The sequence below is a fragment of the Augochlora pura genome, chromosome 5 (genome assembly GCF_028453695.1).
Source record: "Augochlora pura isolate Apur16 chromosome 5, APUR_v2.2.1, whole genome shotgun sequence".
NCBI classification, from domain to species: Eukaryota; Metazoa; Arthropoda; class Insecta; order Hymenoptera; family Halictidae; genus Augochlora; species Augochlora pura.
The window spans coordinates 16502498-16529405 of record NC_135776.1 but is presented as its reverse complement, the minus strand read 5'-3'; the positions used below and the strand labels follow the sequence as shown (position 1 = coordinate 16529405).

The 26908-nt window shown below is 33.8% G+C and overlaps 8 protein-coding genes across 16 annotated transcripts; 6 read left to right on the top strand and 2 right to left on the bottom strand.

The window, feature by feature from the left end:
* Positions 1–79: 79 nt before the first annotated feature.
* On the bottom strand, positions 80–8091 carry Caper (RNA-binding protein 39-like protein Caper). 3 transcript variants are annotated; one of them, XM_078180637.1, is made up of 9 exons: positions 7948–8091; positions 7787–7860; positions 5518–5582; positions 3821–4129; positions 3503–3710; positions 3163–3429; positions 2909–3084; positions 2634–2804; positions 80–2386 (listed from the first exon to the last, which is right to left on the bottom strand). In XM_078180637.1, the coding sequence occupies exons 2-9, from the start codon at positions 7838–7840 to the stop codon at positions 2089–2091; spliced, it is 1548 nt and encodes a 515-aa protein (XP_078036763.1). In that variant the 5' UTR covers positions 7841–7860; positions 7948–8091; the 3' UTR covers positions 80–2088. The 3 variants fall into 3 exon arrangements, with proteins under 3 accessions (XP_078036763.1, XP_078036764.1, XP_078036762.1); XM_078180638.1 differs by adding an exon at positions 7416–7489 and having other exon boundaries at positions 7787–8087; XM_078180636.1 differs by having other exon boundaries at positions 7787–8088.
* Positions 8092–8861: 770 nt separating this feature from the next.
* On the top strand, positions 8862–11905 carry Cox6b (Cytochrome c oxidase subunit 6B). Of its 2 annotated transcripts, none has more exons than XM_078180651.1 (3): positions 8862–8966; positions 11389–11508; positions 11599–11905. In XM_078180651.1, the coding sequence occupies exons 2-3, from the start codon at positions 11396–11398 to the stop codon at positions 11765–11767; spliced, it is 282 nt and encodes a 93-aa protein (XP_078036777.1). In that variant the 5' UTR covers positions 8862–8966; positions 11389–11395; the 3' UTR covers positions 11768–11905. The 2 variants fall into 2 exon arrangements, with proteins under 2 accessions (XP_078036777.1, XP_078036778.1); XM_078180652.1 differs by having other exon boundaries at positions 8890–8966; positions 11386–11508.
* On the top strand, positions 8975–11379 carry LOC144469915 (uncharacterized). Its single transcript, XM_078180647.1, has 2 exons — positions 8975–9106; positions 9975–11379. Exon 2 carries the CDS (start codon positions 10024–10026, stop codon positions 10834–10836), a length of 813 nt encoding a protein of 270 aa, XP_078036773.1. The 5' UTR covers positions 8975–9106; positions 9975–10023; the 3' UTR covers positions 10837–11379.
* A 764-nt stretch (positions 11906–12669) lies between the features above and the next one.
* Rps15 (ribosomal protein S15) lies at positions 12670–13544 on the top strand. Of its 2 annotated transcripts, XM_078180649.1 has the most exons (3): positions 12670–12774; positions 12968–13053; positions 13162–13544. In XM_078180649.1, the coding sequence occupies exons 1-3, from the start codon at positions 12766–12768 to the stop codon at positions 13508–13510; spliced, it is 444 nt and encodes a 147-aa protein (XP_078036775.1). In that variant the 5' UTR covers positions 12670–12765; the 3' UTR covers positions 13511–13544. The 2 variants fall into 2 exon arrangements, with proteins under 2 accessions (XP_078036775.1, XP_078036774.1); XM_078180648.1 differs by lacking the exon at positions 12670–12774 and having other exon boundaries at positions 12938–13053.
* Positions 13545–14032: 488 nt separating this feature from the next.
* LOC144469908 (BOS complex subunit NCLN) lies at positions 14033–16470 on the top strand. Its single transcript, XM_078180635.1, has 7 exons — positions 14033–14319; positions 14391–14578; positions 14700–15029; positions 15104–15313; positions 15389–15793; positions 15870–16090; positions 16157–16470. Exons 1-7 carry the CDS (start codon positions 14145–14147, stop codon positions 16293–16295), a joined length of 1668 nt encoding a protein of 555 aa, XP_078036761.1. The 5' UTR covers positions 14033–14144; the 3' UTR covers positions 16296–16470.
* A 916-nt stretch (positions 16471–17386) lies between these two features.
* Gcat (Glycine C-acetyltransferase) lies at positions 17387–19160 on the top strand. The gene is made up of 7 exons (XM_078180641.1): positions 17387–17441; positions 17508–17713; positions 17782–18068; positions 18135–18341; positions 18446–18638; positions 18714–18891; positions 18961–19160. The coding sequence occupies exons 1-7, from the start codon at positions 17420–17422 to the stop codon at positions 19116–19118; spliced, it is 1251 nt and encodes a 416-aa protein (XP_078036767.1). The 5' UTR covers positions 17387–17419; the 3' UTR covers positions 19119–19160.
* Positions 18072–21112, bottom strand: LOC144469913 (ATPase ASNA1 homolog). Of its 2 annotated transcripts, none has more exons than XM_078180645.1 (6): positions 20889–21112; positions 20590–20798; positions 20205–20301; positions 19986–20136; positions 19607–19915; positions 18072–19536 (listed from the first exon to the last, which is right to left on the bottom strand). In XM_078180645.1, exons 1-6 carry the CDS (start codon positions 21008–21010, stop codon positions 19417–19419), a joined length of 1008 nt encoding a protein of 335 aa, XP_078036771.1. In that variant the 5' UTR covers positions 21011–21112; the 3' UTR covers positions 18072–19416. The 2 variants fall into 2 exon arrangements, with proteins under 2 accessions (XP_078036771.1, XP_078036768.1); XM_078180642.1 differs by having other exon boundaries at positions 20205–20307; positions 20889–21110.
* Positions 21113–22341: 1229 nt separating this feature from the next.
* On the top strand, positions 22342–26590 carry LOC144470063 (uncharacterized). Of its 4 annotated transcripts, none has more exons than XM_078180871.1 (6): positions 22342–22733; positions 23529–23685; positions 23772–23954; positions 24036–24107; positions 24202–24703; positions 24789–26590. In XM_078180871.1, exons 1-6 carry the CDS (start codon positions 22475–22477, stop codon positions 24873–24875), a joined length of 1260 nt encoding a protein of 419 aa, XP_078036997.1. In that variant the 5' UTR covers positions 22342–22474; the 3' UTR covers positions 24876–26590. The 4 variants fall into 4 exon arrangements, with proteins under 4 accessions (XP_078036997.1, XP_078036995.1, XP_078036996.1 ...); XM_078180869.1 differs by having other exon boundaries at positions 24021–24107; XM_078180870.1 differs by having other exon boundaries at positions 22343–22733; positions 24786–26590.
* The last annotated feature ends 318 nt before the right edge of the window (positions 26591–26908 follow it).

Sequence of the window (26908 nt, the reverse complement as noted above, 5' to 3'; positions counted from 1 at the left end):
CGAAATGATACAACTAACATTGTAGTAGTACGTCGTTAAAGCTCGATTATGTTTTATGAAATGTATAACTAATTGAGAGTTACTGTCACAATCAAATAAGGTCTTTAGTTAAATGAAAAATAAGGATTACAATAGTGCATTATAAAAATATAACAATATAATGAGACAGGAGAAACACGACCACGTTGCTCAGTTTATGTTAATGTGGCATAAAAAGTGCAATTACATCTAGCTCTCTGACTTTTTACTGCTCGTTCACGAAAAGATGCTGCAGGACATACAGAAACTTGTAAGGATTTATGCTGTATGGTAGCAATTATGTAGATTTCTATACACCCCACTGTAGAAACCTGTGCAATATTTTCATGAACGAAATATGAGCACTTCTTTCTTCAAATTAACTTCGAGCATCAAAAGGTTGAACAATAATTGCAATTTTAAAGAATTTTTACGAAACGAGCGCAACACATTTTCATGTCAGTATTCTTAAAGTAATATTTATAATCTTAAATCAGATACATACAGCAAACGAGTAACAAAAAATCTTTTTTTATACCATTCTAAGATAAGAAATGAAAATCTTATATACGTTACAGTCTTCCAAATTATCATACGGACGAACAGATATCGGGGAATTGTAAATTTACAATTGTATACTAGAAGATTTTCACATACACATTCTGTATCACATTAACTTTGCTGTATAATTTATCAAAGTCCTACACTCACACTTGAGTAATACGAAGTTTACTTTAGTATTTGTATTTATGAACGTTTGATGTTACTTTACAAAACATTTTGTACAATTTAACACGTTTGATTCTTTATTGATAGAGGCCTGCAGGATTAATGAGAAAACGCTGAACATACTATTATTATCTAAGCATTGCTCTTCTGACGATCTGTATAGCTACATACATTTGTATATGCCTATGAATCAAAATTCCTGTAATCTTTACGATGCATTAAAAACCTGTACCTAAATACAATCAATATAAATTTATACGCATTTTTTCTTAAACGAATATTTGGAGATCAAAATTTATATTCTTTTTGTATAATTGGGAATGTTCGTAGACAATCTCTTTCTTTAACAATAAGTTCTACAAAATGAAGGTTTAACTCACGAACACTCTGTGATTACAAGGCCATTATATATTGTATATATATAAATATATAATTACATACAAAGAATTTATATTAGCACGAGATATAATTAGAGCCTTAAGTATTAGCTTTGCGCCAATTTATTTTAATATTAACAACATTCTGAAAATTATTCGTCGCTATTATTATGATTATTGCCCTTATTCATATACAGAAAAAAAATGTGTACATGACATTTGCTGCCTGCAGACCTCTTGTTTTTCGGACTCTTCTAAGAAATTTCTTATCAATGTAACCTGTATCTTTCTTAAATAAGTTGCCTACGTAAAATTTGACACAGTCCATTAAATTTCCAGACTGTTTCTATTTTATAAATTTTGTATGCCTATACGTTGAAATCTTTCACTTTGTTACGATTTTCTTCCATTACAACAAATTAATTTGTTCGTTTTTGTAAAATCACGAATACTAATAGCCAAGTATCAAGTAGTCAGTTTGTCATCGCTGCGTAATACAGATGATAATAAATTTGTTTGTAAATGTTAATAATACGTGACTATATGAGTTATACTTTTTTTTTTAATCATTGTATGTATTGCATTAATAAATAACTACTTTTAAGGACGAACTCTTTCTTCACATACTAAATGTAACATTTAAAAGGTGTATCAAGGATTATTTTTTGTATTAATTGGTCAAGATTATTGACGCGTGAATAGGTACAAATTGAAACTTTACATTGAATACCCATTAATCGACATATTGTAAAATATTTTATCACGTTTTAGTCAAAACGAAACAAAGAACATTTTCACGTTTGAACGCATAACGTAATATTACCGTCATGCGTTCGATTACATTGACATTTTAACGATATCATTACAGTAACAAAGTTTCCCTTTTTCTATCTTAATATCGACAAGAAAAAATGTAATACTATAAGAATTTACAAGTTCATACGTTGTTTTTCGGTATTTAAGATCACATTCCTCTTCTGGGCGCGCTTGGGACCAATAATTGTAAGGCGGTCATCGCATCCGGAAATAGTGAATGATAATTTACAACTGGTACATATGCCGCTGTGATCACGCGACCCGCAAACCAACGACCGTGTAAAGAATTCACGGCCGCAACTGCTGTTGCAATTGACGGACACTTGACGTAAACATTACCTTGAGGAGAAGCTTGATCTACATATACATGCAGTACACCACCGTGTTTATTACATTCTTCGATCACATCGTCGCGAATTTCTTTTGCCCAATTTGGATTTGTCTCACTGGAACAAAGTAACACAGTTTTTATTAGTTTTCATTTAATTTCTTTATGCTAGCATGCAGCACAGCATATGAGGTAATGTGTTAAGTTATCCTTACTTAACATACGTGGATACCACTACGTATGACATTATTTAAAGATAACTTTTTTAATATTGCATATACGTTCCCCCAATAAAAGAATGGAAATCTACTATTGGGTCTACAAATATGCACTTTGGGCTATTGAAACTAACTGATGTAACTTACTTTTGCGGATCAAACATATTTGATAGCATAAAACATTGCGTTGCTATAGGAGGAGCAGCTTGTGGTGGTGGTTGTGGCGTAGACATAACAGGTGCCATATTTAAAGCATTTGCAGCTGCAGGAGGAATTTCAAGTCCAGTTCCTTCCGCTAATTTGAACATTAATTGTAACCTAAAAAGCATTCCAATGTAATACTTAATATCAAAAACGTACATTTTAATATATAATACAAAGTACATATAATATAAAATAGTAATATAAAAATTTCTTTTTACCTTCCAGTAGCACCTAAATCAATACCACTTCTGTCTAGTTCATCAGTATCAAGAAGTGAAGGTCCTTGTATTAAATCTGTACGTTCTGTGACATTACCAACTTTCATAGGTCTGCCAGCAAGTTCGAAACCATTTAATTGTTCTAAAGCTTTTTTAGCATCGTCAGCATTCCTAAACTATAAACATAAGAATATAGAATAAAATAAAATAAAATGATATAAAATAAGCAATTTGTAATGTTTATTGGCACATACGGTTAAGAATCCATAGCCTTTGCTTCGACCAGTTTCTGGATCCATAATTAACTGAATGTTGTCAATTTTTCCAAACGGTTCGAAAATTCCACGAAGCATATCTTCGGTAATGTTAAAATGAAGAGAACCAACGTATAATCTCATAGGACCTGTCTGACCCTTTGGCATCAGGTTCGGCATAGAATTACCCATACGATTTTTTTCGGCTTGTGTGTGTTGTACAACTATAGGAACGCCAAGGAGCTTTTGACCCGATAAGCCAAGAGCCTGAAAAGAAAATCAACATGATATTGTAGCCAGAAAATTTCTCATGCAATATATTATTTTTTAAATTACTAACCAAGGTGACACTTTCGGGATCCTTGAATTCAACATAAGCTATTCCTTTAAATCTTCTTGTCTTGTTGCAGGTTATGAGTCGAACATCTTGAACTTTACCAACACTAGAGAAGAATTCTTCCAAATCTCGTGCACGTATGCGTTGACTTAATTGCATACAGAACACTGTTCGCGCATCTCGTTCTTCTGGCGTTAATTCATCGTTTCTACTATAGGACATATAAAAAATATAATATTAATAATATGATTGTAATAAAATATAAAACTATCAGTTCAACGATTATATTAGAAAATTGTAACATTGCCAAAGAGTGCTTACATTCCAAGGGGGCTGACACCTTTCCCAAATGGCGGTCTCGCTCTAGGAAGTGTGATCGGTGTAAGTGATCGTTTCCTTCTTCTATCTCGATCCCGGTCCCTATCTCGCCGATCCCTGTCTCTGTCGCCCTCCCTCTCTCTATCACGGTCTCGTCGATCTCTTGATCTTGATCTGCGTCTACGATCACGATCACGATCACGATCTCTGTCTCTGTCACGATCTCTGTCTCTGTCTCTATCGCGATCGCGACGATCTTTTTCCCTACGGTCTCGCGATCGAGAACGGGAACGAGAACGATGTTTACTCTTCCTAAAAATCAGAAAATCAAAAAAGAACATGTTAGATTAAAAGAATAACGTTATGTTACGTAAGATATAAATAAAATTTAGTAATCAATTTAAATTTCGCTTGCGCAACATTATTTTGATATTGCAAAGTAACTTTCACAAGGTTTGTAAATATAAGAATTTGATTACTCTATACGAGTTCCAATATAGATACTAGCAATGTGCCATGAACAAAGTCTAGGTAATCCCTCAACGAATATAAGTAATTTACTTTACATACAATCAAATAAATAGATGTAATAAATATTTAGTGAACCTTATGATACTGTGAAAGTAAAAATATAAGGAGAAGGAACATATGAAAATATGTACAGAAAATAATCTATACACACAAATAAATGTAACACGAGCCTCTTGAGATAAGATAAAATAACTTGCTTCATACAAGATATGAAGCCTGGCAGCATATCAGAAAACAGCAATCCATACAACATATAAAACTGATCGCTGAGGGATTAAACCTTTAAATAAAATTATATGCAACATTCTGTAATAAACAACAAAATGAGAAAAATACAGTCTCTTCTTGTGAAAGCAAAATTTTGATAATATTTCTCAACCCTTTTTTACACATAGAATCTCCATTAATGAGCACTTACTATATTTCACATTTGAAACAGAATCTGTAGTACAGATATTCTTCCTAAATACTTACCATCTTTGGGTTTAACCTTTGGAATTATGAAAATAACCAGCATTTACACTAATTGTATGGGGTCTATAACAAAGAGAATATAACTTCAAGTAGCTATATATGTGCGCAAAATAACTGTTTTGATATTTTCGCAGAAGATTAATGTACAACTTAATTTAGAATGTTAAAAGACTACATCAAGCCATATAGGCATTTTTAAAAATACTTTATGTATTTTTTAAAACAATGACTTATAAGAGTACTGGATATTGACTTATCATATTTTCAAGGTAATTAATGATAATAATGTTACAATTTGTAGTTTAAAATTATTTGAGAACATAAATATCCAATTCTCTTATTATCCCCAATATTTAATATTTTACTGATTATAACTTTAAAAAATCAGTTAATACACTGCAACAGTATTGTATAAAATGTGACTTAGGGTGAGGTATGTAAAAAAAAATTGTTTAATCATGTTTCTAGATTTAGCTTAAGATCCTATAATACTTTGTGCTCTAAAGTATCTATCTTTAAATGGCAATATGATTAATATCAATACAGAATACACTTTATAATTTTAAAAACACAAAAGATAGATATTCTTTGAACAATTAATGAATTTAACAATACCAATAAATATATATGTTATTAAACAAAATAATGAGCACAAAGCATTGATTAAAATAACTAAGCATATTGAATATACTTACCCAGATGTTTTACGGCTAGACCCATTCTCCTTGGAAGATTTGTCTTTGGATGAGGAGTCCTGCTCCTACGAACAGCAAACAGTTGAATGCCATGCCAGCCAGCCGATGTGGCAGGGACGCGCGAACAAGGGGACAAAAAGCAAATCATAGAACGTTAGTAATTTTGCAACGACAGGTTGTGTACAAATTGTACAATTAAAGTCTGACAATAGTATCAGAAATAAAATATATTGGTAATAAAGTTCTTTCTTCTGTTAATCTTTATAACCATGTAGACAACTCTCCTTTGAGCATTATATTATCGAAGATGTATATGCTGCTGAACGATGGTGCACTCTTGTGCTCTTTCTCTTTTCCAGGTACATTATATTGGTCTCTGGGGGCTGAGATGGGGAGACAGAGAAGAAAAAGAGAGAGAGACAGACGGGGCGAGCTTAGTGTTGCGATGCCTCGCATACACCTGGCTCAAACTTACCAATCGTTTTATCGGGTTTTAGGAAAGCATTGCAATCTTGGGTTGAGCATGCCTTGGTCTTAAACTACCAATGGCCAACCACACATCCTTTTTCTTCTGCAAAAGAGAGCCCTCATCAAAGACAGTACGTTTTTATTGTAACACGAGATGTGAACCCTAATTGCTAGCCTACAAACCCTTCATATATACTGAATTAACTATCTCTATCCATGTAAAAGGAACAAAACGATCAACGATCATTTGCAGCTTCCAGTAGATACATATTGCTAGGTATCTTTATACGGAGAAAATGTTTCAAACAATTGAAAGGAATTAGTAGACCACATTGATGTAATGAAATAATGAAAATGATGTCAAATATTGTAATGATATAGGAATCATTGATTTATGTCTGAGAACAATGTCTTAAAGCTCTTGATTGTGATTATGAATATTTTATAAAACATTTTCTCATGTAGAATGCCCTATTGATATTCCTGCTCGCCAATTTACCATGCATTTTGTTTATGAAGCAGTAGTTTCAAATTTATAACAGTATAAATGATACTTCATTAATGATAAATTAGAAAAATAGTTAAAGTAAGCAATAAAGCATATACATTGGTAAATGCTTTATCTCCAGTTTTCATAACCAATGTAAATTTCACTAGTATTATGATATTAATTTTATTAATAATGTATTCACTTTGCCTCAAATCTTTTATTTTGTATTATCTGAAAAATAGCTCTTATAGACACTAATATAGTTCTATTTTGTAACATATTTTTCCTTAGTAATACAAGTATTTAGTTTAACTAAATATGCTTCCTCATTGGCTACCTTATCATTTTACTCAAGTTTAAACAACATTTCAACATCTGTTTCTTAAAAATATGATTCGTACATAATTGTCTACAAACACATATGCATATGCATCAAATATATTGCACATGAAATATCCCTATACATCAGAAATTGCCAAGTCAACAAAAATGGTTTTAATTTAAAAGACTACAAAATATTGTTATTAGTTCCCCTAACATTGCAGGAAATATATGTAGAAGGTGAGTTTTTAACACATAGTATCACAACCATAGCATATAAATCTATGAATGCATATTTATATAATAATCGCTCAGCATATTTCTCCACACTTTATGCATTTTGTAAAGATAAAAAGCACAGCATGGCACATGGCAGAACAGCACCTAATGATATTTTTCCTTTTTCATTATTTTGATTATTATGATCATAGAACATCATTTCACATGTTTTTTCCTTCCCTATGGTCATACATAGATGACAATAGCAATTCTATCTACATCGTGAAAATAATAAACGTTACTCTTTCTGTGAAAGTAAAATTTAAAAAAAAAAAAATGAGAATAAAGAAAGAAAAAAGAATTAAGTAAAAATGATGTTAGTGATGGCTTTTCTTAATACCTCGTATTTCAAGTGCATTCTAGGAACTCGCTGCCGAACATCCTACGAGCGCGAGGGTACATGTTACGTACCATCTATAAGTACAGAAAACGGAGGTATTGATCAATAGTCGGTATGAAAGACAAGGGTGTACTTTGTTCTACATGTATATACAGGAAGTAAGGATGGACGTTTCTATATTTTTTTTCTTTCTCGAACGCAACAAAACTGAACACATCCAGAACAGCACACCACCGTAAGTGGATTCTGCGTGCGTCGAGATTAGAGTAGGCTTTATAGGATTAAAAAAATAGACAGGACCTCGAGGGAACAAACCGAGACATAAAAAAAAGAAGAAAAAGAAAAGCAAAAAAGAAAGAATTAAGTCTTACCCCTTTTTTGTATGGTGCCTCCAGCATCGCCTCGACATCCAAATCCTCCGCCATTGCGAGAGTCGGAGAGTTTTCTGAAATACCACGCATTAGCACTGGATAAACCAAAAACGACTACGATGATCGAAAGAAATGAAATGTGAAGATATTGTATAACGTACAGACTAGCGAGCGTTTTTAATTATATGATTTCAAACGTCTGAATAATTATTTAAAAGTGCAACGATCAATAACGAAGATGCGTGAATAAGAACGCAATCATACGCCACGCGATGACCAAAAGAAAATGGAAGACCGGATATAGATTGATATGGATGCAAAAGCCCAACGTTACAGCGCTACCGTCGCCGGAAGTAAACGTTACGTTAAGAAGGACAACTGTTACGTTCGTTGAAGTTACACGATTCCGAAATTTGCCTCGAGATGGCATGATCAATCTAATTTCTAATAATTTCGCGGCAAAGATATAAACGCCTTAAATTATTAGTTGCTCGACTAGTATATCCATATAATCTAATCGTAATACATATTTCGTTGGCTGCATTTTTATACTAATTATAAACATACGAATTTTTACATTGTTCGGATATTCGAATACGCGTGCCATCATGATGGCAGGGATTAATAAAATTGTAACGACCTAGATGATATTACAATACATAATACATTACATACATATTTTGAAATTTACTGTTGGATTTATTTAAAATTCCCACAAATTTGCATCAATCACATCGGTATTAATTCTTTTATTTTATGTAAAGTATATATCAAATCTTGTTTTCAAATCATTTGAATAAAATTTAAAGTCTTTAGAAAATTCATGTCAAAAATGGGTTTATATAATAGCTACTATACACTTTTTGTATGTCAATTATTATTGTATGTATATGTACTCTTTTGATATTGTTAAATGTACAATGTGCATATGAAAATAAGCTTTATACATTACAATGCATTTTATCTTTAGTAATTTTAGTATTTTCTCCAAAAGACAGCGTTCTCTGTCGGAGAAATGTTGAAACATGTTTTACACTACATATTGACGTGTCCTTCACAGAAGGCACTACGTCCTTCCAGAATCAGTGTATAATTTTGTCTTAGACACAATTGTATGACGTAACAATCTGGTGCAGTTTGTCTAGTGGCCATTTTGTTTTCAATCCCTCGACTGATTAAGGTATTTTATACAAGAATATTTCGTGTAATTTTAGAATATTTAGGCAACGAAATTTCCAAGAAAGTTGTAGGAAGGTTTTCGTTATACTTTTGTGGGAGCTCATTTAGATACAAGTCTAAAGCTCGTATATTTCATTTTGGGTAAGGGTTGTTCATCAAATTTCGTGTTTTTCTCCTCAATTACCTTTTGTCATACTTTTCATTACCTGCCCTGTTGTGAATTAATCATTTGTGTATTAGAAAACAACTATATTCTTTGATGTTTAAATTGTAAATTTATTATTTAAAAGGGGTTAGAAGAATTCATCATTTCTTCAACGTCTTAATTTTGTATGGTATTACGTTATATTGAATGTACTTAATCATAATTTAATACAGCTCTAGTCTCAAGAAACTTTTATATTAATAAAATAAACACGTCTTGTATTGTCAGTGTCCTTCAGACAATGTGTTCCAAGTACTTTTTCGAAAGTGGCTGCAGGGATTATATTTTAAAATATTATCAATTGATTATTATGAACAATGTAGTTTATGTATCATTGTTAAAATTATGCGATTTTTGAGTATAATAATTGTCAGTGAAGGGAAAGCTACAGTACAATTATATAACAATGCAGAATCGTATTTTACGAAAGAATAAATATTGGAAATATGACACAAATTATAAAGCTATAGTATGGTAGTTGAACAAGGTATTCCTACATGATAATAGTCATATATTTGTAATTATAGATTAGGCATCCAATCAAAGCTGGATTTTGTTGTACATGTACATAAGTAATGAAACACATCTGATACGTTCGGATTGTTTAACCTAAATCCTCATAAAACGAAATAAATCCAAGCTTTGATTGATCTCTCTTTGTTTGAGTGCTGATAAAAAAAATTTGGTCTCTCGCTATAAATCCGCTTGTCTCTTGCAAACGCGAACATTTAAAACCAATCAGATAAAGGCGTGGTAAGAAGAAATGAGCATTGTACTTATAGAAGGCAGTTTCTATCCTTGTAGGTGTCCATCTGTCCATTCAGCCTGGTGAGAGAGACACACAAGCGCAACAATGGATTCAAAGCGGCATGAACGCGGTTCCAAGTCCAATACAGACTCACCGCCTGCTCCACCTTCGCCTCCTATGTATAGCACATCTTATACAACGTACGATGGATACAAAAACAGAATGTCATCACGTCGATCACCATCACCCTTGGACTATAGAAGCAGTAGAGCATCCAGAAATGATTCACCACAGGATAGACGTAGAAGAAGACGCAGTGGTTCAAAATCTCCCCCAAGTCGATCACACAGACGATCTCGGTCATCTGACAGGGATAAAGATCGAGATAGGGACAGGGATCGATCAAGAAAATATTCTAGAAGAGATAGATCGAGATCTAGATCAAGAGGTAGGTCAAGATCTAGAGACAGAAGACGCAGCCGTAGTCGTAATAGAAGCAGAGATAGACATCGGGGCAGAGAAAGCCGTAGATATCATAGAGCACAATCTTACGAATCAGATACAGCTGAAGATAATACTGAAACAACTGTACAGCAACCAATTGTTCCTCCACAGTCTAATGCTTTTAAAAATGATGGTAGTTTTATGGAAATGTTCAAAAAGATGCAGGAACAAATGCAGCCAACACAAAAACCAACGACTTCTGTTTTGGAAGAGAAAAGCGTTGTTCCTCCACCATTAATGGTAGGAAAGAGGCGAGGAGGAAGGATCTTGAAAACTGGGATGGTTGCTAAACCAAAGACTGAACAAACTGTTGAACAGCCCAAGGATGCTTGGTCGCTTTACATGGCTGAAGTGAAAAAATATAGAGAAGTTTGTTGTCAAGAAGAAGATAACACTAGACCACTAGTCAAATAGCTGAATTTGACTTCACATTTCATACTTTGTTATTTTGTTTCAACTGTAATGAATGTGCTTTTGGAAAATGCTCTATTCCTTATAACATTTTCATGATTACGTTTCAATGTACAGAATGGCTATCTACAAAGTTTAAGAACTTTGTTTGTGCTCAAATTATTTTAAATTTTTATAAACTTTGAACTTCAAGTAAGGTATTACATTATTTGGACAATGAAGCATATGAATGAAAAGTGTAAATGCAATAAATCCACTTTCTTTGTCAACTATCACATAAATATGTACAAATGTGTTAATCAGATATCACAAATGCATTCTATCAGATTATAAAGTAATTAAACGTAAATAGCATTGTTAAACACTATGAAATTGGAAAATATCTGTAGTGATAAATAACTATTATTTGTGATGGTGGTAAGTGGTGCAAGAGACAAATGGACTACAGCGAGAGACATATACAGAGAGTTTGCCTTTGGGGACAAAAGGGAGGGTAAAATATGTATCTCGGTTAATAAATATAATAGATTAAGTAGATTGTAACTTGTTAAGCAGCATCAAAATGGTCAGTTACGCGAAAATAGGATCTCCTGATATGCCTTCCCTTAAGGTGGATGAGCAGAAGCCATTAACAGCACCATTTGACCCAAGATTCCCAAATCAAAACCAAACAAGGTAAACATTAAAATGAGCTAATGTTTTGTTTCATAGTAATACTTTGCATTAATCTGAAAGTCACCTATTCACATATTATTTTGGATACAGATATTGTTTCAGTAGCTATGTGGATTTCCAACGCTGTAAAAACCGTCACAGCGCAGAGTATGAAGCTTGTAAATATTTCAAGAAAGTTTATAGTGCTATGTGTCCCAATGATTGGGTAGAGAAGTGGGATGATCAGCTTGATCAAGGAACATTTCCAGGAGCTGTATAATGAACCAAGGCATTGCATAACATATGCCTGATCCTTTAGTGATATTGTTTACATCAAAACAGGATCTTGAACTTTTAATTTCCTGTTTGTAAATTAATTAATATCAAATAAATTAAGGATAGTCTTATTTCTATTAAATCATTTTTCCTTTTTTTCAAGTTAAGATAGTGTAGTTACTCAATATAAATAAAAACTACACGAAAACAACATCTTATATTTAATTAAAGCAATTAGCAAACATAAAGTATCAAAGTATGCAAATTATTAATGACTAAATCCATCTTTTTTATAAGTCGTTTCTTTAATCGATATATATAAAAATATTAGAGTTCTATTTATTTTTACATAATTCAGCGTTTGATTTTCGTAAACTGATTATTGTAAATAAATAATATAAAAAATAGAAATATATAATATTATATATTATTTTTCAGAATAGTAATGAATCACTTAATATTTAACAAGTAAGTTTTTTGTGTATATTCCCCATTAAATGAGATGATTACTGTAAGACTTAAAATGCATCAATCGTAAATCTTCAAAACTTTGTACATAGAATATGTACATAAAACGATTAGTCTCGCCAAGGGAACTCTCATCAAGGAATTTCATGAGAACTGTATCTCGTTATCTCTGTACACTCTTCTGTAGCTATTCCATCTACATAAAAATATATATAAGCTATAAAATGTAAAAGTATGACCGTAATGTTTCATTTTATATTCAAATTTCCCTGTCATCGTCATTGATATGATAGCGCCATCGCAAACTGTACTTATGTTCGCATGCGTATTCAAAGCACAGTGAATCCTGTTTTAGCATTGCATCGTCAGCCAATCAGAGGAAAGCAACTTCTACTCCTACTTCGATGGTGGAGCGAGGCGCAACCAAAGAGGTTTTACATCTAGTGATTTTTATGCAGTTAATGCCAGAGTTGATATTCTCAAGAAAATAACTCGAACGACCCTTTATTGTCGTTTATCCGAGTACTCGAAAACATGGCTGAGGTACGTGTTACAAATACGTTAAAAATATCGGATAGAATCATTCTCATCTGTTATAAAAACTATAAGCGGCCACATTAATACAATCCATATGTTCTTCCTCTTACTAAGGAGAACAGTATTATTGTTTGAAATTAAACTTTATTCTCATATTTGTACATAACCTCTTTTTCATTTTATTATGTATGAATTTCAGCAAGAAGAAACTCAAAAGAAGAAGAGGACTTTCCGAAAGTTCACCTTTCGGGGTGTTGATCTTGATCAACTTCTGGATATGCCAAAGTGAGTACTATGTTTCATGTAAATTTGGATCAACATAGATTGTTAGTCAAGCAATAGCTGTTGAAAATTCCTAATGTTCATGCTGTAAACACAAATACTTATTTGCAGTGAGCAACTTATGGTTTTGATGCACGCTCGTGCTCGAAGACGATTTGCTCATGGTATGAAGCGCAAGTCTATGGCTCTTGTGAAGAAGCTACGTAAAGCAAAGAAGGAGACACCACCAAATGAAAAACCCGAGATTGTCAAGACACATCTGCGTAACATGATTATTGTACCAGAAATGGTTGGATCTATTGTTGGTGTATATAACGGCAAAACATTCAATCAGGTGGAAATCAAACCGGAAATGATTGGCCATTACTTGGGAGAGTTTTCTGTTACCTACAAGCCTGTAAAACATGGTAGACCCGGTATCGGTGCTACTCATTCTTCACGATTTATTCCACTGAAGTAATTTGTATTCTTACGAACATAAAATGTAAAACCTACTGCAGTTTTCTTTTCTATAGCACCCTTAACACGTCTCAGCAATTCAGAAAATACGTCTTGGTCTGTTTACCATATTTGTATAAACCGGCGCTTGGACATATTTGCATATGACAAAGATAGATATGCAAAGATAGAGCATTTTCGGAAATGGCTCTAGAATGTATTCTAGAGTGGTATCAATTAATCCTATTTGTGAAATTTTTCCTCTATCACTCTGCAGCACATTTCAGAGAAGTCTTCATAATATATATGTATTCCACGGATTTAAAGTCCATGATGCATAATTTTGAATGATTCTCTTGCCACGTTACAGTGATCCCCACTTAATTAACCGAACCTCTGCGAGGAAGTTAGTTACATTTGATCCGAATAAAACGGTTCACCCGTTATATACGTTATTATTTTATAAAGTGACGTTCTCACAAGCCGAGGTTCGTCTCTCTGCCGTTGACGGCGCTGAAATAGAACTTCTTAAAATCTTCCAACACTGCTATAAAGTTGTAGCGTAGCCCCCTGGTAGCGCGTGTGGTCGCGTGGTAATAGACTAATAGGTCGATGAAAATAATCGGACACTCAGCAACTGAGTGAAACTTGAAAGGATGTGGTTGGAAGAATGTGACAGCTTTGCGGAATTATGTCGGGGATATCTACCGTACTATTTACTGATCATTTTACCGATCTTTATTATTATCTCCCCGGTCAACCCAGTTACGGCATCGCACGAGTTCCCCGTGTATCGGATGCACCAGTATGACTTGCACGGTGAACCTCACGGTAACGTAATTTTTACGTTTTTCGACTTGTATGAACATTAAGTCCAGAATAACATGAAACTTTGAATTTAGGTTGCCGCAATGCTCCAATTTCATTGGAAGCGAGGTCTCTCACTGGATGGAGCACCTCCAGGCACTGTGTAGTCGCGAGAGCCTTGGATCTCACGCCAACTGTGTTCCATTCCATCAAGAATAAAGCTGGAGCTCTTATAGTCGTTTTACCAGAAAGAATCAATGACCTAACACCAGAGGAGAGACAGGTTATTACTTTATTTAATTTTAATTCTTCATATGTGGAGCTCTTAATACTCCCTGTTAATGGTATGCTAGTAATAATATTTCACTGCATTCTATTGGTAAACCAACTGTTATTACTTGCAGCATATTATGATCCTTGAAGAGTCTATGATATTTGGACCAGAAACAATGATACCAGTTTACTTTGCTAAATGGCACCCAAGCCTACAGACAATTTTAAATGACCTCTCCCATGGATTTATTACTGATGAGAAAGCTGGATCTGCCGCAGAGGCAATGTTTAACTCTATATCTGCCAGTGGTTATCAAGTAGTTGTACCATCTGGTCAAGCACTTATTAAAACAGATGTTAAAGTGGCTACATTACATGGTAAACTGGCTGGTACCAGAGAAGATGAAAAATTGCCAACCATAGCTTTGGTGACTCATTATGATAGTACAGGAGTTGCACCTGTAAGTATGCGCTTACCATGAGATTGAATAAGATAAAGATGTTGGAAATTAAACTATATGTTTCTAATAAACAGGAATTGTCTTTCGGAGCAGATAGCAATGCATCAGGGGTAGCTATGTTGTTAGAAATAGCAAGATTGTTCTCTATCTTGTATTCTACCAGCAGATCAAGGCCACAGTACAATCTTGTCTTTATTGTAACTGGTGCTGGCAAACTTAATTATCAAGGTAGTAAAAAATGGTTGGAGGATCAGTTGGATGGCCTTGAAGGCTCAGTAATACAAGTAATATACATTTTAAAAGAATTCATTGTTATAACACACAAAGGTCGTATAATTTATTGTAGCTATTTATTTTAGGATGCAGCTTACGTTGTTTGCTTCGACACAGTATCCACGGACGAAAATCTATATGTACACGTGTCAAAGCCACCGAAAGAAAATTCTACCGGCGGCCACTTTTACAAAGAACTAAAGACTGTCTCCGAAATATTTAATAAAACTACTGTGGAAGGTGTACACAAAAAAATAAATTTGGCCGATAAAACACTAGCTTGGGAGCATGAAAGATACAGTATGAGAAGGTTACCAGCTACAACTCTGTCCACGCTCAAGAGCCATGAAGATCCAATTAGAACAACAATCTTAGACTTAATGAAAGCAGGGCAAATAGATAGGCTGTATAAACACACCCAAGTAGTAGCTGAAGCATTAGCAAGGCATATATATAACTTAAGCTCTAGTCAAATTTTTACCAGTCCATTGGTACGTTAATATTTTTTTTCATGAATCGAAAAGATAAAAAGAGATTACCGTGTCATGAATAATTTAATTGTTACAGGAGGTATCGAAAGAATCCTTATCATTATGGTTTGGTTATTTAGCGTCGCAGCCAAGAGCTGCTCCCTTATTGGCAGACAAAAATAATGTGTTAATTAGTACTTTAAAAGAAGCAATGGCCAGATACCTCGGGGATGTTAAAGTTACCTTGCATACTCCCGATAAACAGGATCCAGAATTTGTATTTTATGATGTTACCAAGGCTACACTGAATGTGTACAGGTAAATATTATTATATTTACCATTTCTAAATAACATAATTTTTATCTGTATAAATTTATTTTTCAGTGTAAAACCAGCTGTGTTTGATCTTTTTCTCACAATCGCCATCATTATCTATCTAGGAATGGTTTACGTGATCGTACATAATTTTCCGCACGCCTATTCTTTAGCAACTCGACTTTCCGTCAAGAGCAAGGCATCATGAGACGTTTACTGAAGTTGAAGTTTCTTTACTGTAAAGATAAACTCGATACACAAATTTTTTGGGAAATATTAATACATATATCGAGCATTATAGGTGTAAATTGGAGATCATACGAAGTTACATGTATATTGATTTTGATCATATTAATCTTGAATTAAAACTATCTACCATTTTACATCTCATTTAAATTTCTAATCGTAAATATTTATAACTATCGTATAGCTCTACATGCATTAAAATTCAAATTTTCATCCTCCTATCTCTTCCAATACTGATTAGCACGAATATCTGAAATAATTCCTAAAAGTATATACTATTTATATTGCTGTAGTATTTGCTGCTTCAGGATAAATTATTCTGTAAAAATCGTGATAATTCAGACCAAGTATGACAGACCAAATAGTGAGATTTCAAAGTGTAATTTATGACAAAAAGACTGGCAGATTTAAGAATAAACAAATACAGGATATTAAATTTAACAATAATTCTAATAAGAAAAATAATAATAATCCCAAATCTTATATTGAATAATAGAATATTAGTATTATTGGAATGCATTCTGATCGGTGCATTTAACATGTTTGCTGTCCAATTACTATATTAATGTACAATGTTCATATTCTAATGTATTTCCAAATAATAGTACGTTCCGATCGATGATATTCGATAAAATTAGGTAAAAATTAATAATGTTTAATGAAATGTTAGTCACATTGCAACAGAAGCGCTTCTAATGAAAACTTAGAGACTAAATAAATAAATAATAGAGACCTTAAATAAATTAGTATAAATATTAACTGATAATTACTATTGGAATTTAAGTAAATCTATGAAGGAAGACATATAAGATGATTATGAAATAAATCCATGGAAATTAAATATTTACTTTTTAATATTATTTTTCTCCTCACCTTAATATCAGATAAGTAGTAATATTAAATACCATTATCAGTACATGTAGTATTTCTAAATATTATGAATCTATTATGGATGTTGTTGAGCAAGAAATCTTGGATATCATTATATAAACAGGTTGGACTACTTCATTATACTTTCATTTCTCATGCATCAACTAGCTTTCTCAGTATAGATTCAGGTGTATGGACAGTTAAGTGTATCCAAATATGAGTCGCATTTTTGAGAGAAGTACTTGTTTAGCTTTACTGATTCAAACATAATTTTCCAATAACTAAATTATTTTATACTGACCAGGTCTGAAACTTAATTATAAGAAATGGATTTTACAAAAAGGCATGAGTTCTTTGGCAGAATATATAAAACCAGAATTACAAGCAATAAAAACAGCTGGTACATGGAAAAATGAACGAGTAATTGTCACACCTCAACGCACACGAATTTCATTAACAAATGGAGTAGAAGCTCTTAACTTCTGTGCTAATAATTACTTGGGTTTATCTGTGAGTTCGAGTACATCCAATAAACGATACATCATTTAATATTACAATAATTAATCTTCCTAATTTAGAGCAATGAAGAAGTGATTTCAGCAGCAAAGAGGGCTTTGGATAAATATGGAGCCGGCTTGAGCTCTGTTAGATTCATATGTGGTACTCAAGACATTCACATAGAATTAGAAAAAAAGATCGCAAAATTTCATGGTAGGGAAGATGCAATCCTTTATGCATCTTGCTTTGATGCCAATGCAGGACTTTTTGAAACCTTGCTAACACCTGATGATACAGTATTGAGTGATGAACTGAATCATGCTTCTATTATCGATGGTATCAGACTATGTAAGGCAAAAAAATACAGGTGAGAGATGAAAGTAAATGTATTATCTTTAATAAAGACTACAATGTCGAATTATATTCTGCGAAGATACAAGCACAGGGACATGATAGATTTAGAAAACAAGCTCCAAGAAAGCATGTCTTCTCGCCTACGACTCATTGCCACTGACGGTGTTTTTTCTATGGATGGCACTGTAGCACCATTGCCAAAAATTCATGAGCTTGCGAAAAAGTACAATGCTCTCACTTTCGTGGACGATTGCCATGCTACTGGATTCTTTGGACCGAGTGGAAAGTAGTTACATTTGTGTTGGTCTAATTTTACTTGCACAATTTTAATTGCACGTGTAAAAGTTAGTCTCTACACATATACATATATGAATATTGTTTTAATTGCAGAGGCACAGAAGATTATTTTAATCAATTGGGAAGTATTGACATCATTAACTCGACGCTGGGTAAAGCTCTAGGTGGAGCAGCTGGTGGCTACACGACTGGTATAAAGGAATTAATTGATTTGCTAAGACAACGTAGCAGACCATATCTATTTTCAAATTCATTGCCTCCTCCTGTGGTCGCATCAGCTAGTAAAGTACGCCGAGGTTCCGTACCTATCTTTTAAAGGACAATATGGATTATAAATGATGTTAATGATCCTTGTGCATAGGTCATGGATATTATAACAGAATCTACAGAGTTTCTGGACAGATTGAAGAACAATACAAATTTGTTCCGAAATGGCATGAAGGCAGTAGGCTTTACAATAAGTGGTGATAATCATCCCATCTGTCCTGTCATGTTAGGAGATGCGAGATTAACTAACGAGTTTGCTAATAAGATGATTAGTATGTATTTTACAATACCGTTCTCTACTTAACATTCGAGTGGGTGAACATTAATTTATCTTCTTGCAGAAAAGGGCATTTATGTAATTGGTTTTAGTTATCCGGTTGTACCGAAGGATAAAGCGAGAATACGTGTTCAGATCAGTGCTGCACACACAGAGAACGATATAAAGCACGCCGTAAGCGCATTTGTCCAAATTGGTAGAGAAGTTTCTGTGATTAATTGATTACCTTTTTCCTACTATTTTTAAATACAAAATTAGAAACTACTCAAATATATTATTTTTCCTTGCTACTCTTGTAACATACTGGCGGTATAAAGAATTTAAATTCGCGTGATATTAACGAAATGCAAATATTTAATGTGTAGACACCAAAGCCAAGTGTTTACATGCAAAGGAACATATTATAAATAAAAATATTACCTCTTATACAAATTTTAAAATATATAGGGTTTTTTTAGGTTACAAAAACTTTTGATTATATATAAAGTTGTGTTCTAATTAAATATCAACTTTATAGATATTAAGAATTATATGGCTTAACAAGATATTCTGAAAATTCTTTGAGCTGAGTTACACCACGAACTTCTTTTTCTAGTAAAGGAAGTTTTGTTATATGAAAATCTTCATACAAATCCATTATCTGGGGAAAATTTAATTGAATTAGGCTCTCACTTTTTATGTTTAAGTTGGAATAATTGATATAGATTTACCTGTCCTAAATATTTATCTTGTATTTTGTGCCTAGCTAGGCAGAGTCTACAGGATTCATCTTTATCTTTGAGAAATAGCAGCTGGTTTACTATAATGTTATGTGTATCGATTCCACACTTAGTAAGTTCCTGTACAAGTCGCTCTGTTTCATACAGAGACAAGAACTCTGCTATGCATACGCAAACAAAAGTTGTTTGATCAGGAGTTCTAAATTGTTCATTGATTTGTCTCATGACAACAAGTATTTCCTCTATTTTGCTAGAAAATGTATTTACGTTAAAGTCTGTTATACCCAACAATGTGCTTATCTAGAATAAAATAATTAGAATTAGGATCATCATTGCAAATACAATATTAATTACTATATTTCCTTTAAACCTGTGTAATAAAAGGCCCAATCTTCGCCTTTAATTTCATCAATTTTCCCATACCCTTCTCAAAAACTTGTGGGAATGATAGTAGCCTCAAAGTATGACCAGTTGGTGCAGTATCAAACACAACAACTGAAAAGTTCATTCCTTTGACAAGCCTGCAAATTTAAGCAATCTATAAAAGTGTATAATTCCTGTTGACTTCTTTGTTTGACGTAACACTAACTTCATAACTTCTGTATAACTCACTGCCTCATCTATACCAGGGAATGCACCCAAAATTTCTTGCATTACACTTTTGCTCAATCTCATTGCTTCTCCACCTGAAACTAATTGTGAAATGCTACTTCTTTCCATTAAATTGCAATCACAATACTAGTTCAACTCCTGCATATTTTTCTTCTTCACTAAGCATGCATTTGTATCCCAATCATTTTATTTTAACATTCAACTTTGCATTAAATGCTTTTTCAGCATTGTATCGTTAGTCAATGAGAACAAAACAATTTCTGTCCTCATCTTTGACTGCTTAGCAAGCTGTAGTTCAAAGCCATGCAGGAGCAGGAAGTAGTACTGTATGTTCAATATAGCATACATGTAACAATGCCTACCAGAATCACTTTCAAAGTATTCTTCAGGCATTTCAGTAAGGCCAACATTTGGGTCTATTTCCATAGCAAATAGATTCTCAAAACCCTTTACTTTCGTTGGAGCTTTGCTAAATTTCTGATCAAAAGCATCAGAAATATTATGTGCTGGATCTGTCGATATGATGAGTACATTTTTCCTCACTTTGGACAACTGTACAGCCAAGGAGCAACTGAAAAAAACGATTGTTTAATATTCTGTCTTATTTTATAATTATTTGAAATTTCATGACAAACAAACAGATTTTACAGGTTATAATTACCTGCACGTAGTTTTACCAACTCCGCCTTTGCCACCGACAAATATCCAACGCAATGATTGTTGTTCAATTATATTTTTAAGAGAAGGATCATATTCTTCTGGCATCGGATTATTTACAGCCATGGTCACAGAAACAAAGTGTTACGTTTTCAAAAACAATTTTAACACGTCATTTACTACAGTCACAGGAAAATATATACTACAGACACAGAACATATACATGTAGTGTGACAGTAGCACAGTGATATCTAAGTTTCTGCAAGATTTGCTGGGTGCAGCACACTTCGAAAGCGAGAATAGGAGTATAAATTGCTTTTCTCTGATTGGCTGACATTTCAATCACAATTTAAAATTGATGTTTCATGCATATGAGAATAGTGCATTATGATGGTTTTGTTGGTTGATATGAAATAAACTTTATCAACAAGTTATATACACTTATCATACATGTGTGTACATATGTCAAGTCCATGGAATTGACCTGTCGGCATCGAAACATTTCCAGAAAATGATGTGGAATGTGCTGCAGAATGATGAAGAGGGAATCCATGTGTACTGACAATTTTGTCATTGGATAATGTCATTGGAATCCATTGGAATTATCCAATCCCATTTATGAGGTTTCGCCTCCAACACAATGTAGCACATTTCAGACCAGCCACCGAAAATGCTATGGCAAGTTACTTCTGAGTCCTSGTGTATGTACTTGTACTTATGTAGTAAGTACRTGAAAATAAAAAAATGTATATGTATTTTTTAGCTTAGAGACACTATTGATAATATTTTTAAGTTTCGTTAACACTATCATATTGTTTAAAAACTTGCAAAACGAGGAAAAATGATCGTACTGTATTTTAGTAAAAAGTATTGTTTGTCCTTGTGGATATAAATGTTTGAAAGCAAGCAATATTTATGTAAAATGTATTAAAATTTATGGAAAAGCAGCTTTTGATACATGTCTTTTAAATATATCTTTTCGCGGCACGCAGTGTACATATCTATGCATGTGCATACACATGATTCGCGGGCTACATAAAATCTGGCGAATTAATATCAAAAGCTGTTAAAATTTACTAGTCCTATAAATCTGATAGAATAAGACATACAATTTAATTAGCATGTAGTTGATGCATTAATAGTATTGCAAAGTAATAAGATAAAGGATGGACGATAAGAGAATCTACTCGTTCGTATGTTAAGTACAAGTGTATATAGTACATATATACATATGTAATTCATGGAAATAATGCCGGTTTCTTTGAGAACTACGACCACAGAAAATGCGCTGGTTTATCGTTCGCTGAATGGTATTTTAAAAAAATGATATGATCAAAATTAAAAACTCGAATTTAGACAACGTATTCTGACTAAAAAGCCTCTAAAATTATTATTACAAATAATATTGGTGGGGGGGATGGCGCGCTGGGTGCAAGACAATTATGCGGTCCCTCCCTGAGCGCAGACCTCGTGGTGAACTACCTCCGGACTCGGCCATATTGAAATATTGAATGTCTCTGTTACACAAGGGCTCAAGAGTAGCCGTGAAATTTTCGCGTGATCCTCGACGAAGAGAGGATAAAAGACATCATGGAATCCATGTACAGCATTAACGTTACCAACAAGTTCTTGGTACCGTTGTTGGCCGACGATGCAGATCTACACGAGATAGTGCAGCAACGGGAACAAGAGAAAGAAGCCAAGAAAAAGGAGAAGCTCTCAGAGAAGGAGAATAAGAGTAAGCAGCCGGACGCGCCAAAGAGTACCGGCAACAAAACGCAAAAAACCCGCGTGATTAAGGACACTCAGCAACCAGTGTCGAAGATACAAGATCCAAAGAAAGATCAAGGTTAGTAATTCTTCGTTAGAATCATCGCCTCGTGCGCGGTATTATGGCCGTCGCTTTGGTTCCTCGTGGGTCCATGTGCTTTTGATATTTCGTCACGATAGGACCGATTTTTCGTACTCTTGGACATTTATTTTCTTCAATTTCACTGTCCAATTCGTCATATATGTTAGCGGTGGTCGTATTTATATAGAAATTGTGCTTCCACTTTTCATATTTCTTGGACATCGTCAACAATTTCACATGCCGCATAGTACGGGGTTCATTTTGTATCGTAAAAATAGATTTTTCCAATGGTGACCCCACGTGTTGCTCGATGAATAATTTTCTTGAAATTTTATGGTTTATTATGAAAAATCTTATCTTAATAATACAATAAATAATGGTGTTAACATTTCACGAGAATATGTATTGCTGAATAAAAAGTAGTCATATATCACAACACTGAGTAGGCAGTTCTATTAATATTTTTGTTGCATATAATCGATATACTGCCTTCAAATTATGTTAATACATGTGTATGTGCTTTATAAATAAAATAGACAAATTTATACACAGATGTAATTTTTTTTTTATATGTAAAAAATATTGAGTAGAGTAAGATCAATGAGTTATTATTCCTAATGTATAAAAATTTTTTAAATAAAGAAACATGTACTTTTATATGTCACTTTTGAATTTAATTTTTAACAACATCATACTAAAAGGAACAATAGTGACTTTTCGTGATATAAAAATGAAGACAAAACAGGCTTAATTTTCATATCTGTCTAACAGATATTTCCACTATTTTGTTAGGTGAGAAGAAACCACCACAAGTAAGAACTGGTGCAGGGGATCGCAATGTCAAGTTCTCTGGTGACAACAGGGAAGAACGTTACAACAGACGTAATCGTGAGGAAGGAGAACAACGTACACCCCGTCCACAGGGAGAATTGAGACGTGGACCTCCTGGGTTTGTATTATGACCAAACAAATTACAAGGTTCTAAACTATTATATTGATATATATGTAACTACATATAATATTGTAATTTGTTAGCGAGGGCCGTGAAACACGAGAATTCAGAAACTCTAATGATACTCAACGTGGAGACTATGGAGAACGTAGAGGGCGAGGTGGAATGCGTGGGATGAGCCGTGGACGTGGTGGACCACGTGGCCGAGGAGGATTCGACAACCGCGGAAAACGTGAATTTGATCGTCAATCTGGCTCTGATAAAACGTAATAATCATTTTATAGCCAACTTCATGTAAAACATTTTATAAATTTCATTTAATTACTTACAAGCGTATCTGTGAACAGCGGGATTAAACCAGTGGACAAAAAAGATGGTGCTGGTAGCCATAACTGGGGTACTCATAATGATGAAATTGAGTAAGTGAAACGATAAAAGCATTTTGTAACTTGTCAAAAATATCTGTAACTTAGCAAAAAAGTTAACTATGAATTCTTTTTGGGAAACTCTTAGAGAAAGTTTGAATCAAGAGAGTCAGGATTGGCCTAATGAGAAACCCGAAGGAGAAGCTCCCCAAGCATCTCCGGAAGTAAAAGAAGGTGAACCAAACGCAGATGCAACTGAGGAAAAGCCTGTAGAAGAGGAATCTCGTGAATTGACATTGGACGAATGGAAAGCTTTGCGTAATAATAGAGCGAAGCCACAATATAATTTACGCAAAGCTGGAGAAGGCGAGGACATGACTCAATGGAAGAAAATGTATGCACTCCAGAAAAAGAAGGAAGGCGCCGAAGATGATGATGACGACGAAGAGGAATACGATGCAGCGGCAGAATATCCTCAGCGGGTTGGAAGACAGAAACGTGTGTTAGGCATCGAGATTCAATTCAGTGATTCTCGACGCGCTTCTGGTGGACGTGGCAAAGGGCGAGGAGGCCGTGGTGGAGACCGTGCCAATGCTCGTGGATTTGGAAATCGCGGTGGAGCTCCTAGAGATGGAGAACAACGTGGCCCCGTAAGTGTTTTGTTGATTGAATGTACATAATATATATAGATTTATGTAACAATAATATGTCTTGTATAATTTCAATTTTTAGCAGCCTCCACAAACTGAGCAAAGGTCGCCACGAAGACGTCAGAATGCTCCGAAAGTAGATGATGAGAACGACTTCCCCTCATTAGGATAGGTGGTTTCGTTTATCATCCACACACTATCCCACCATTACCACCACCATCAGTACTACTACCACAGATAAAATTACCACTATTACTAAAAAAAAATATTACTATCAACATTTTTGCATCAGTGAAAACGTTAACGCATAATACAATATCCCCGACGCAAAACATTATTCGTACTATCAGGAATGCGGGAAGTTATCTAGGCAACGAAAAAGAGTCTAGTGTTTTTTCAAGTATTTATGGTTGTACAGAGAAGTTTCGTCGCGTCAAGGTACACCCTTGCAAAATGAGATACGTAATTTCTATGAATAAAAGAAACGTGGCGCTTGAACGCGATTTTGCATATTGGTACATTGACGCAAACATAAGGAAAAAAATATCGCATGATATGTATACTATAGACCACGATCCTTTTTTTGTACTTGTAACAAATCAGTTTGTCCATAACTAGTATCCAGGGGCTAGTTGACAGATAAACAGTAACAAGAACGAGGCTGGATGTTCATGGACTTGTTAGTAATCGTGAATTTGATTAATACTAGACTAAAACGTATGGATGAAAGACTTCAAGCGGACCAGCAGGAATGTAATATCAAAAAGATATATTCATTTTACGATGACAGTTTGATGTTGCTTAAATCCGTGTGAAATCAGATAGTCCCGAACTGGAAATGAAATATATATATTCCATCTTCTACACAAGAAGAAGTTGAGGCGTTCGTCTCGATTTTAATTTTGATGTCGTATATCGAAGGCCTAAGGAGGCTGGCCATAGCACCGACTCTCGAGAACACGTGTATAATAACTTGTTAGGTGGTAAATTTTAAACATTCTTTCTGTTTTATAATTTTTATACGGTGTTAGGAGAAGCCTTCCTTGTAACTGACAAGTCGTCGCTTGTCTTACGTAAAACATAAGAGACTTTTTAAAGCGTGTATTTCTATCTGAAGAAATAGCATTTCTAAGTAGACATTTTTAATAACAGCCATGTGTCTTTTCTTCTTCAAGAAAAAACACATCTTGAAGAAGAAAAGACACATGTCTGATATTAAAAGTGTTTCTACTTAGAAATACTAAGTTTCGCTTATGTAGAACTATATAGAGATTTTTCCTTTGAAAGATGTAACCGGTCTGTAAGAAATTTAACATTTAAGGATATATTAGACACACTGATACACAGCTTTACCTATATATTGTATAACGAATTTAAGAGAGCGCGATCAAGACACACGTTGAGAGGGGCGATAGTATGAATCCAGTCTTATTATAGTTACGTTATACGTCAATCATCATGTTCTATGACTCGCTACATTAGTTATCTATTGTATTTGTTACATGTAAAATGAACAATACCTACAGCCAAATGAAACAAAATTCAAACCCTCTCCATATGAAAAAAGAAAAAAAAACGTTATAAAGCTGTTCGAAGCTTAGGTATATGTGTAAATAACATATTTACAGTAATAAATTGTGACCGTTCGAGTCACTTTGGACTTGACTACTTAACCAGTCGACTTACGAAAGAAAGATAGAAAAGGTTTTTATTTGTGTAGTATGTAAAGAATGTGAGTACAAAAGAGAGGAAGCATTGAGAAATATGTACCATCTTACATCGAAGCCTTTTATTTTAAGGCGTGATGAAAATTGGGCGTCACTGAAACCTATGGAAAAACGATAAATATGAGGTGCTGTACCCAATAAAGTTATGAGTCAAATTTCATTGTGAGATATATTATTATAATATATATTAACAACACAGCACCATGCATTAAGGAAGGTAAACATGGATTAGGGTTTTATTTTTATAAAAAAAAAAAATCATTCATACTTCTCCGCTTGAACGTCCTGAACATTAGAATAGGAGCATCCAACGTGTTCTTTTTTTCAAATTTGGTGCCGCTCAAAATTAGTGCGATGACGGCCATTTTGCTAATTTCAGATTTGTATTACTATAGCATTTTCTTCCTATAAGTTGAATGCATTCTGTGCATTTCAAACTTATTACCGTGCTCATTTCGATCTCATTAATTTTTTCAAG

Bases quoted from the DNA above. Each gene is read 5' to 3' on its own strand.
- Caper (XM_078180636.1), bottom strand. From the start codon at position 7,876: ATGCGTGGTATTTCAGAAAACTCTCCGACTCTCGCAATGGCGGAGGAT. The intron at 3,711-3,820 runs GTAAGCACTCTT...TATGTCCTATAG, and splicing joins GGTGTCAGCCCCCTTGGAAT to TAGAAACGATGAATTAACGC. The intron at 2,387-2,633 runs GTAAGTTACATC...ACTTTGTTCCAG, and splicing joins AATATGTTTGATCCGCAAAA to TGAGACAAATCCAAATTGGG.
- LOC144469915 (XM_078180647.1), top strand. From the start codon at position 10,024: ATGGATTCAAAGCGGCATGAACGCGGTTCCAAGTCCAATACAGACTCA.
- Rps15 (XM_078180648.1), top strand. From the start codon at position 12,953: ATGTATGAATTTCAGCAAGAAGAAACTCAAAAGAAGAAGAGGACTTTC. The intron at 13,054-13,161 runs GTGAGTACTATG...ACTTATTTGCAG, and splicing joins CAACTTCTGGATATGCCAAA to TGAGCAACTTATGGTTTTGA.
- Cox6b (XM_078180651.1), top strand. From the start codon at position 11,396: ATGGTCAGTTACGCGAAAATAGGATCTCCTGATATGCCTTCCCTTAAG. The intron at 11,509-11,598 runs GTAAACATTAAA...TTTTGGATACAG, and splicing joins CCAAATCAAAACCAAACAAG to ATATTGTTTCAGTAGCTATG.
- LOC144469913 (XM_078180642.1), bottom strand. From the start codon at position 21,010: ATGGCTGTAAATAATCCGATGCCAGAAGAATATGATCCTTCTCTTAAA. The intron at 20,799-20,888 runs GTAATTATAACC...CGTTTTTTTCAG, and splicing joins GTTGGTAAAACTACGTGCAG to TTGCTCCTTGGCTGTACAGT. The intron at 20,308-20,589 runs GTAGGCATTGTT...TTTCACAATTAG, and splicing joins ATACTTTGAAAGTGATTCTG to TTTCAGGTGGAGAAGCAATG.
- Gcat (XM_078180641.1), top strand. From the start codon at position 17,420: ATGAGTCGCATTTTTGAGAGAA. The intron at 17,714-17,781 runs GTGAGTTCGAGT...TTCCTAATTTAG, and splicing joins ATAATTACTTGGGTTTATCT to AGCAATGAAGAAGTGATTTC. The intron at 18,892-18,960 runs GTATGTATTTTA...ATCTTCTTGCAG, and splicing joins GTTTGCTAATAAGATGATTA to AAAAGGGCATTTATGTAATT.
- LOC144469908 (XM_078180635.1), top strand. From the start codon at position 14,145: ATGTGGTTGGAAGAATGTGACAGCTTTGCGGAATTATGTCGGGGATAT. The intron at 14,579-14,699 runs GTTATTACTTTA...TATTACTTGCAG, and splicing joins TAACACCAGAGGAGAGACAG to CATATTATGATCCTTGAAGA. The intron at 16,091-16,156 runs GTAAATATTATT...TTTATTTTTCAG, and splicing joins GCTACACTGAATGTGTACAG to TGTAAAACCAGCTGTGTTTG.
- LOC144470063 (XM_078180868.1), top strand. From the start codon at position 22,475: ATGGAATCCATGTACAGCATTAACGTTACCAACAAGTTCTTGGTACCG. The intron at 24,108-24,201 runs GTAAGTGAAACG...GGAAACTCTTAG, and splicing joins ACTCATAATGATGAAATTGA to AGAAAGTTTGAATCAAGAGA. The intron at 24,704-24,785 runs GTAAGTGTTTTG...TTCAATTTTTAG, and splicing joins ATGGAGAACAACGTGGCCCC to CAGCCTCCACAAACTGAGCA.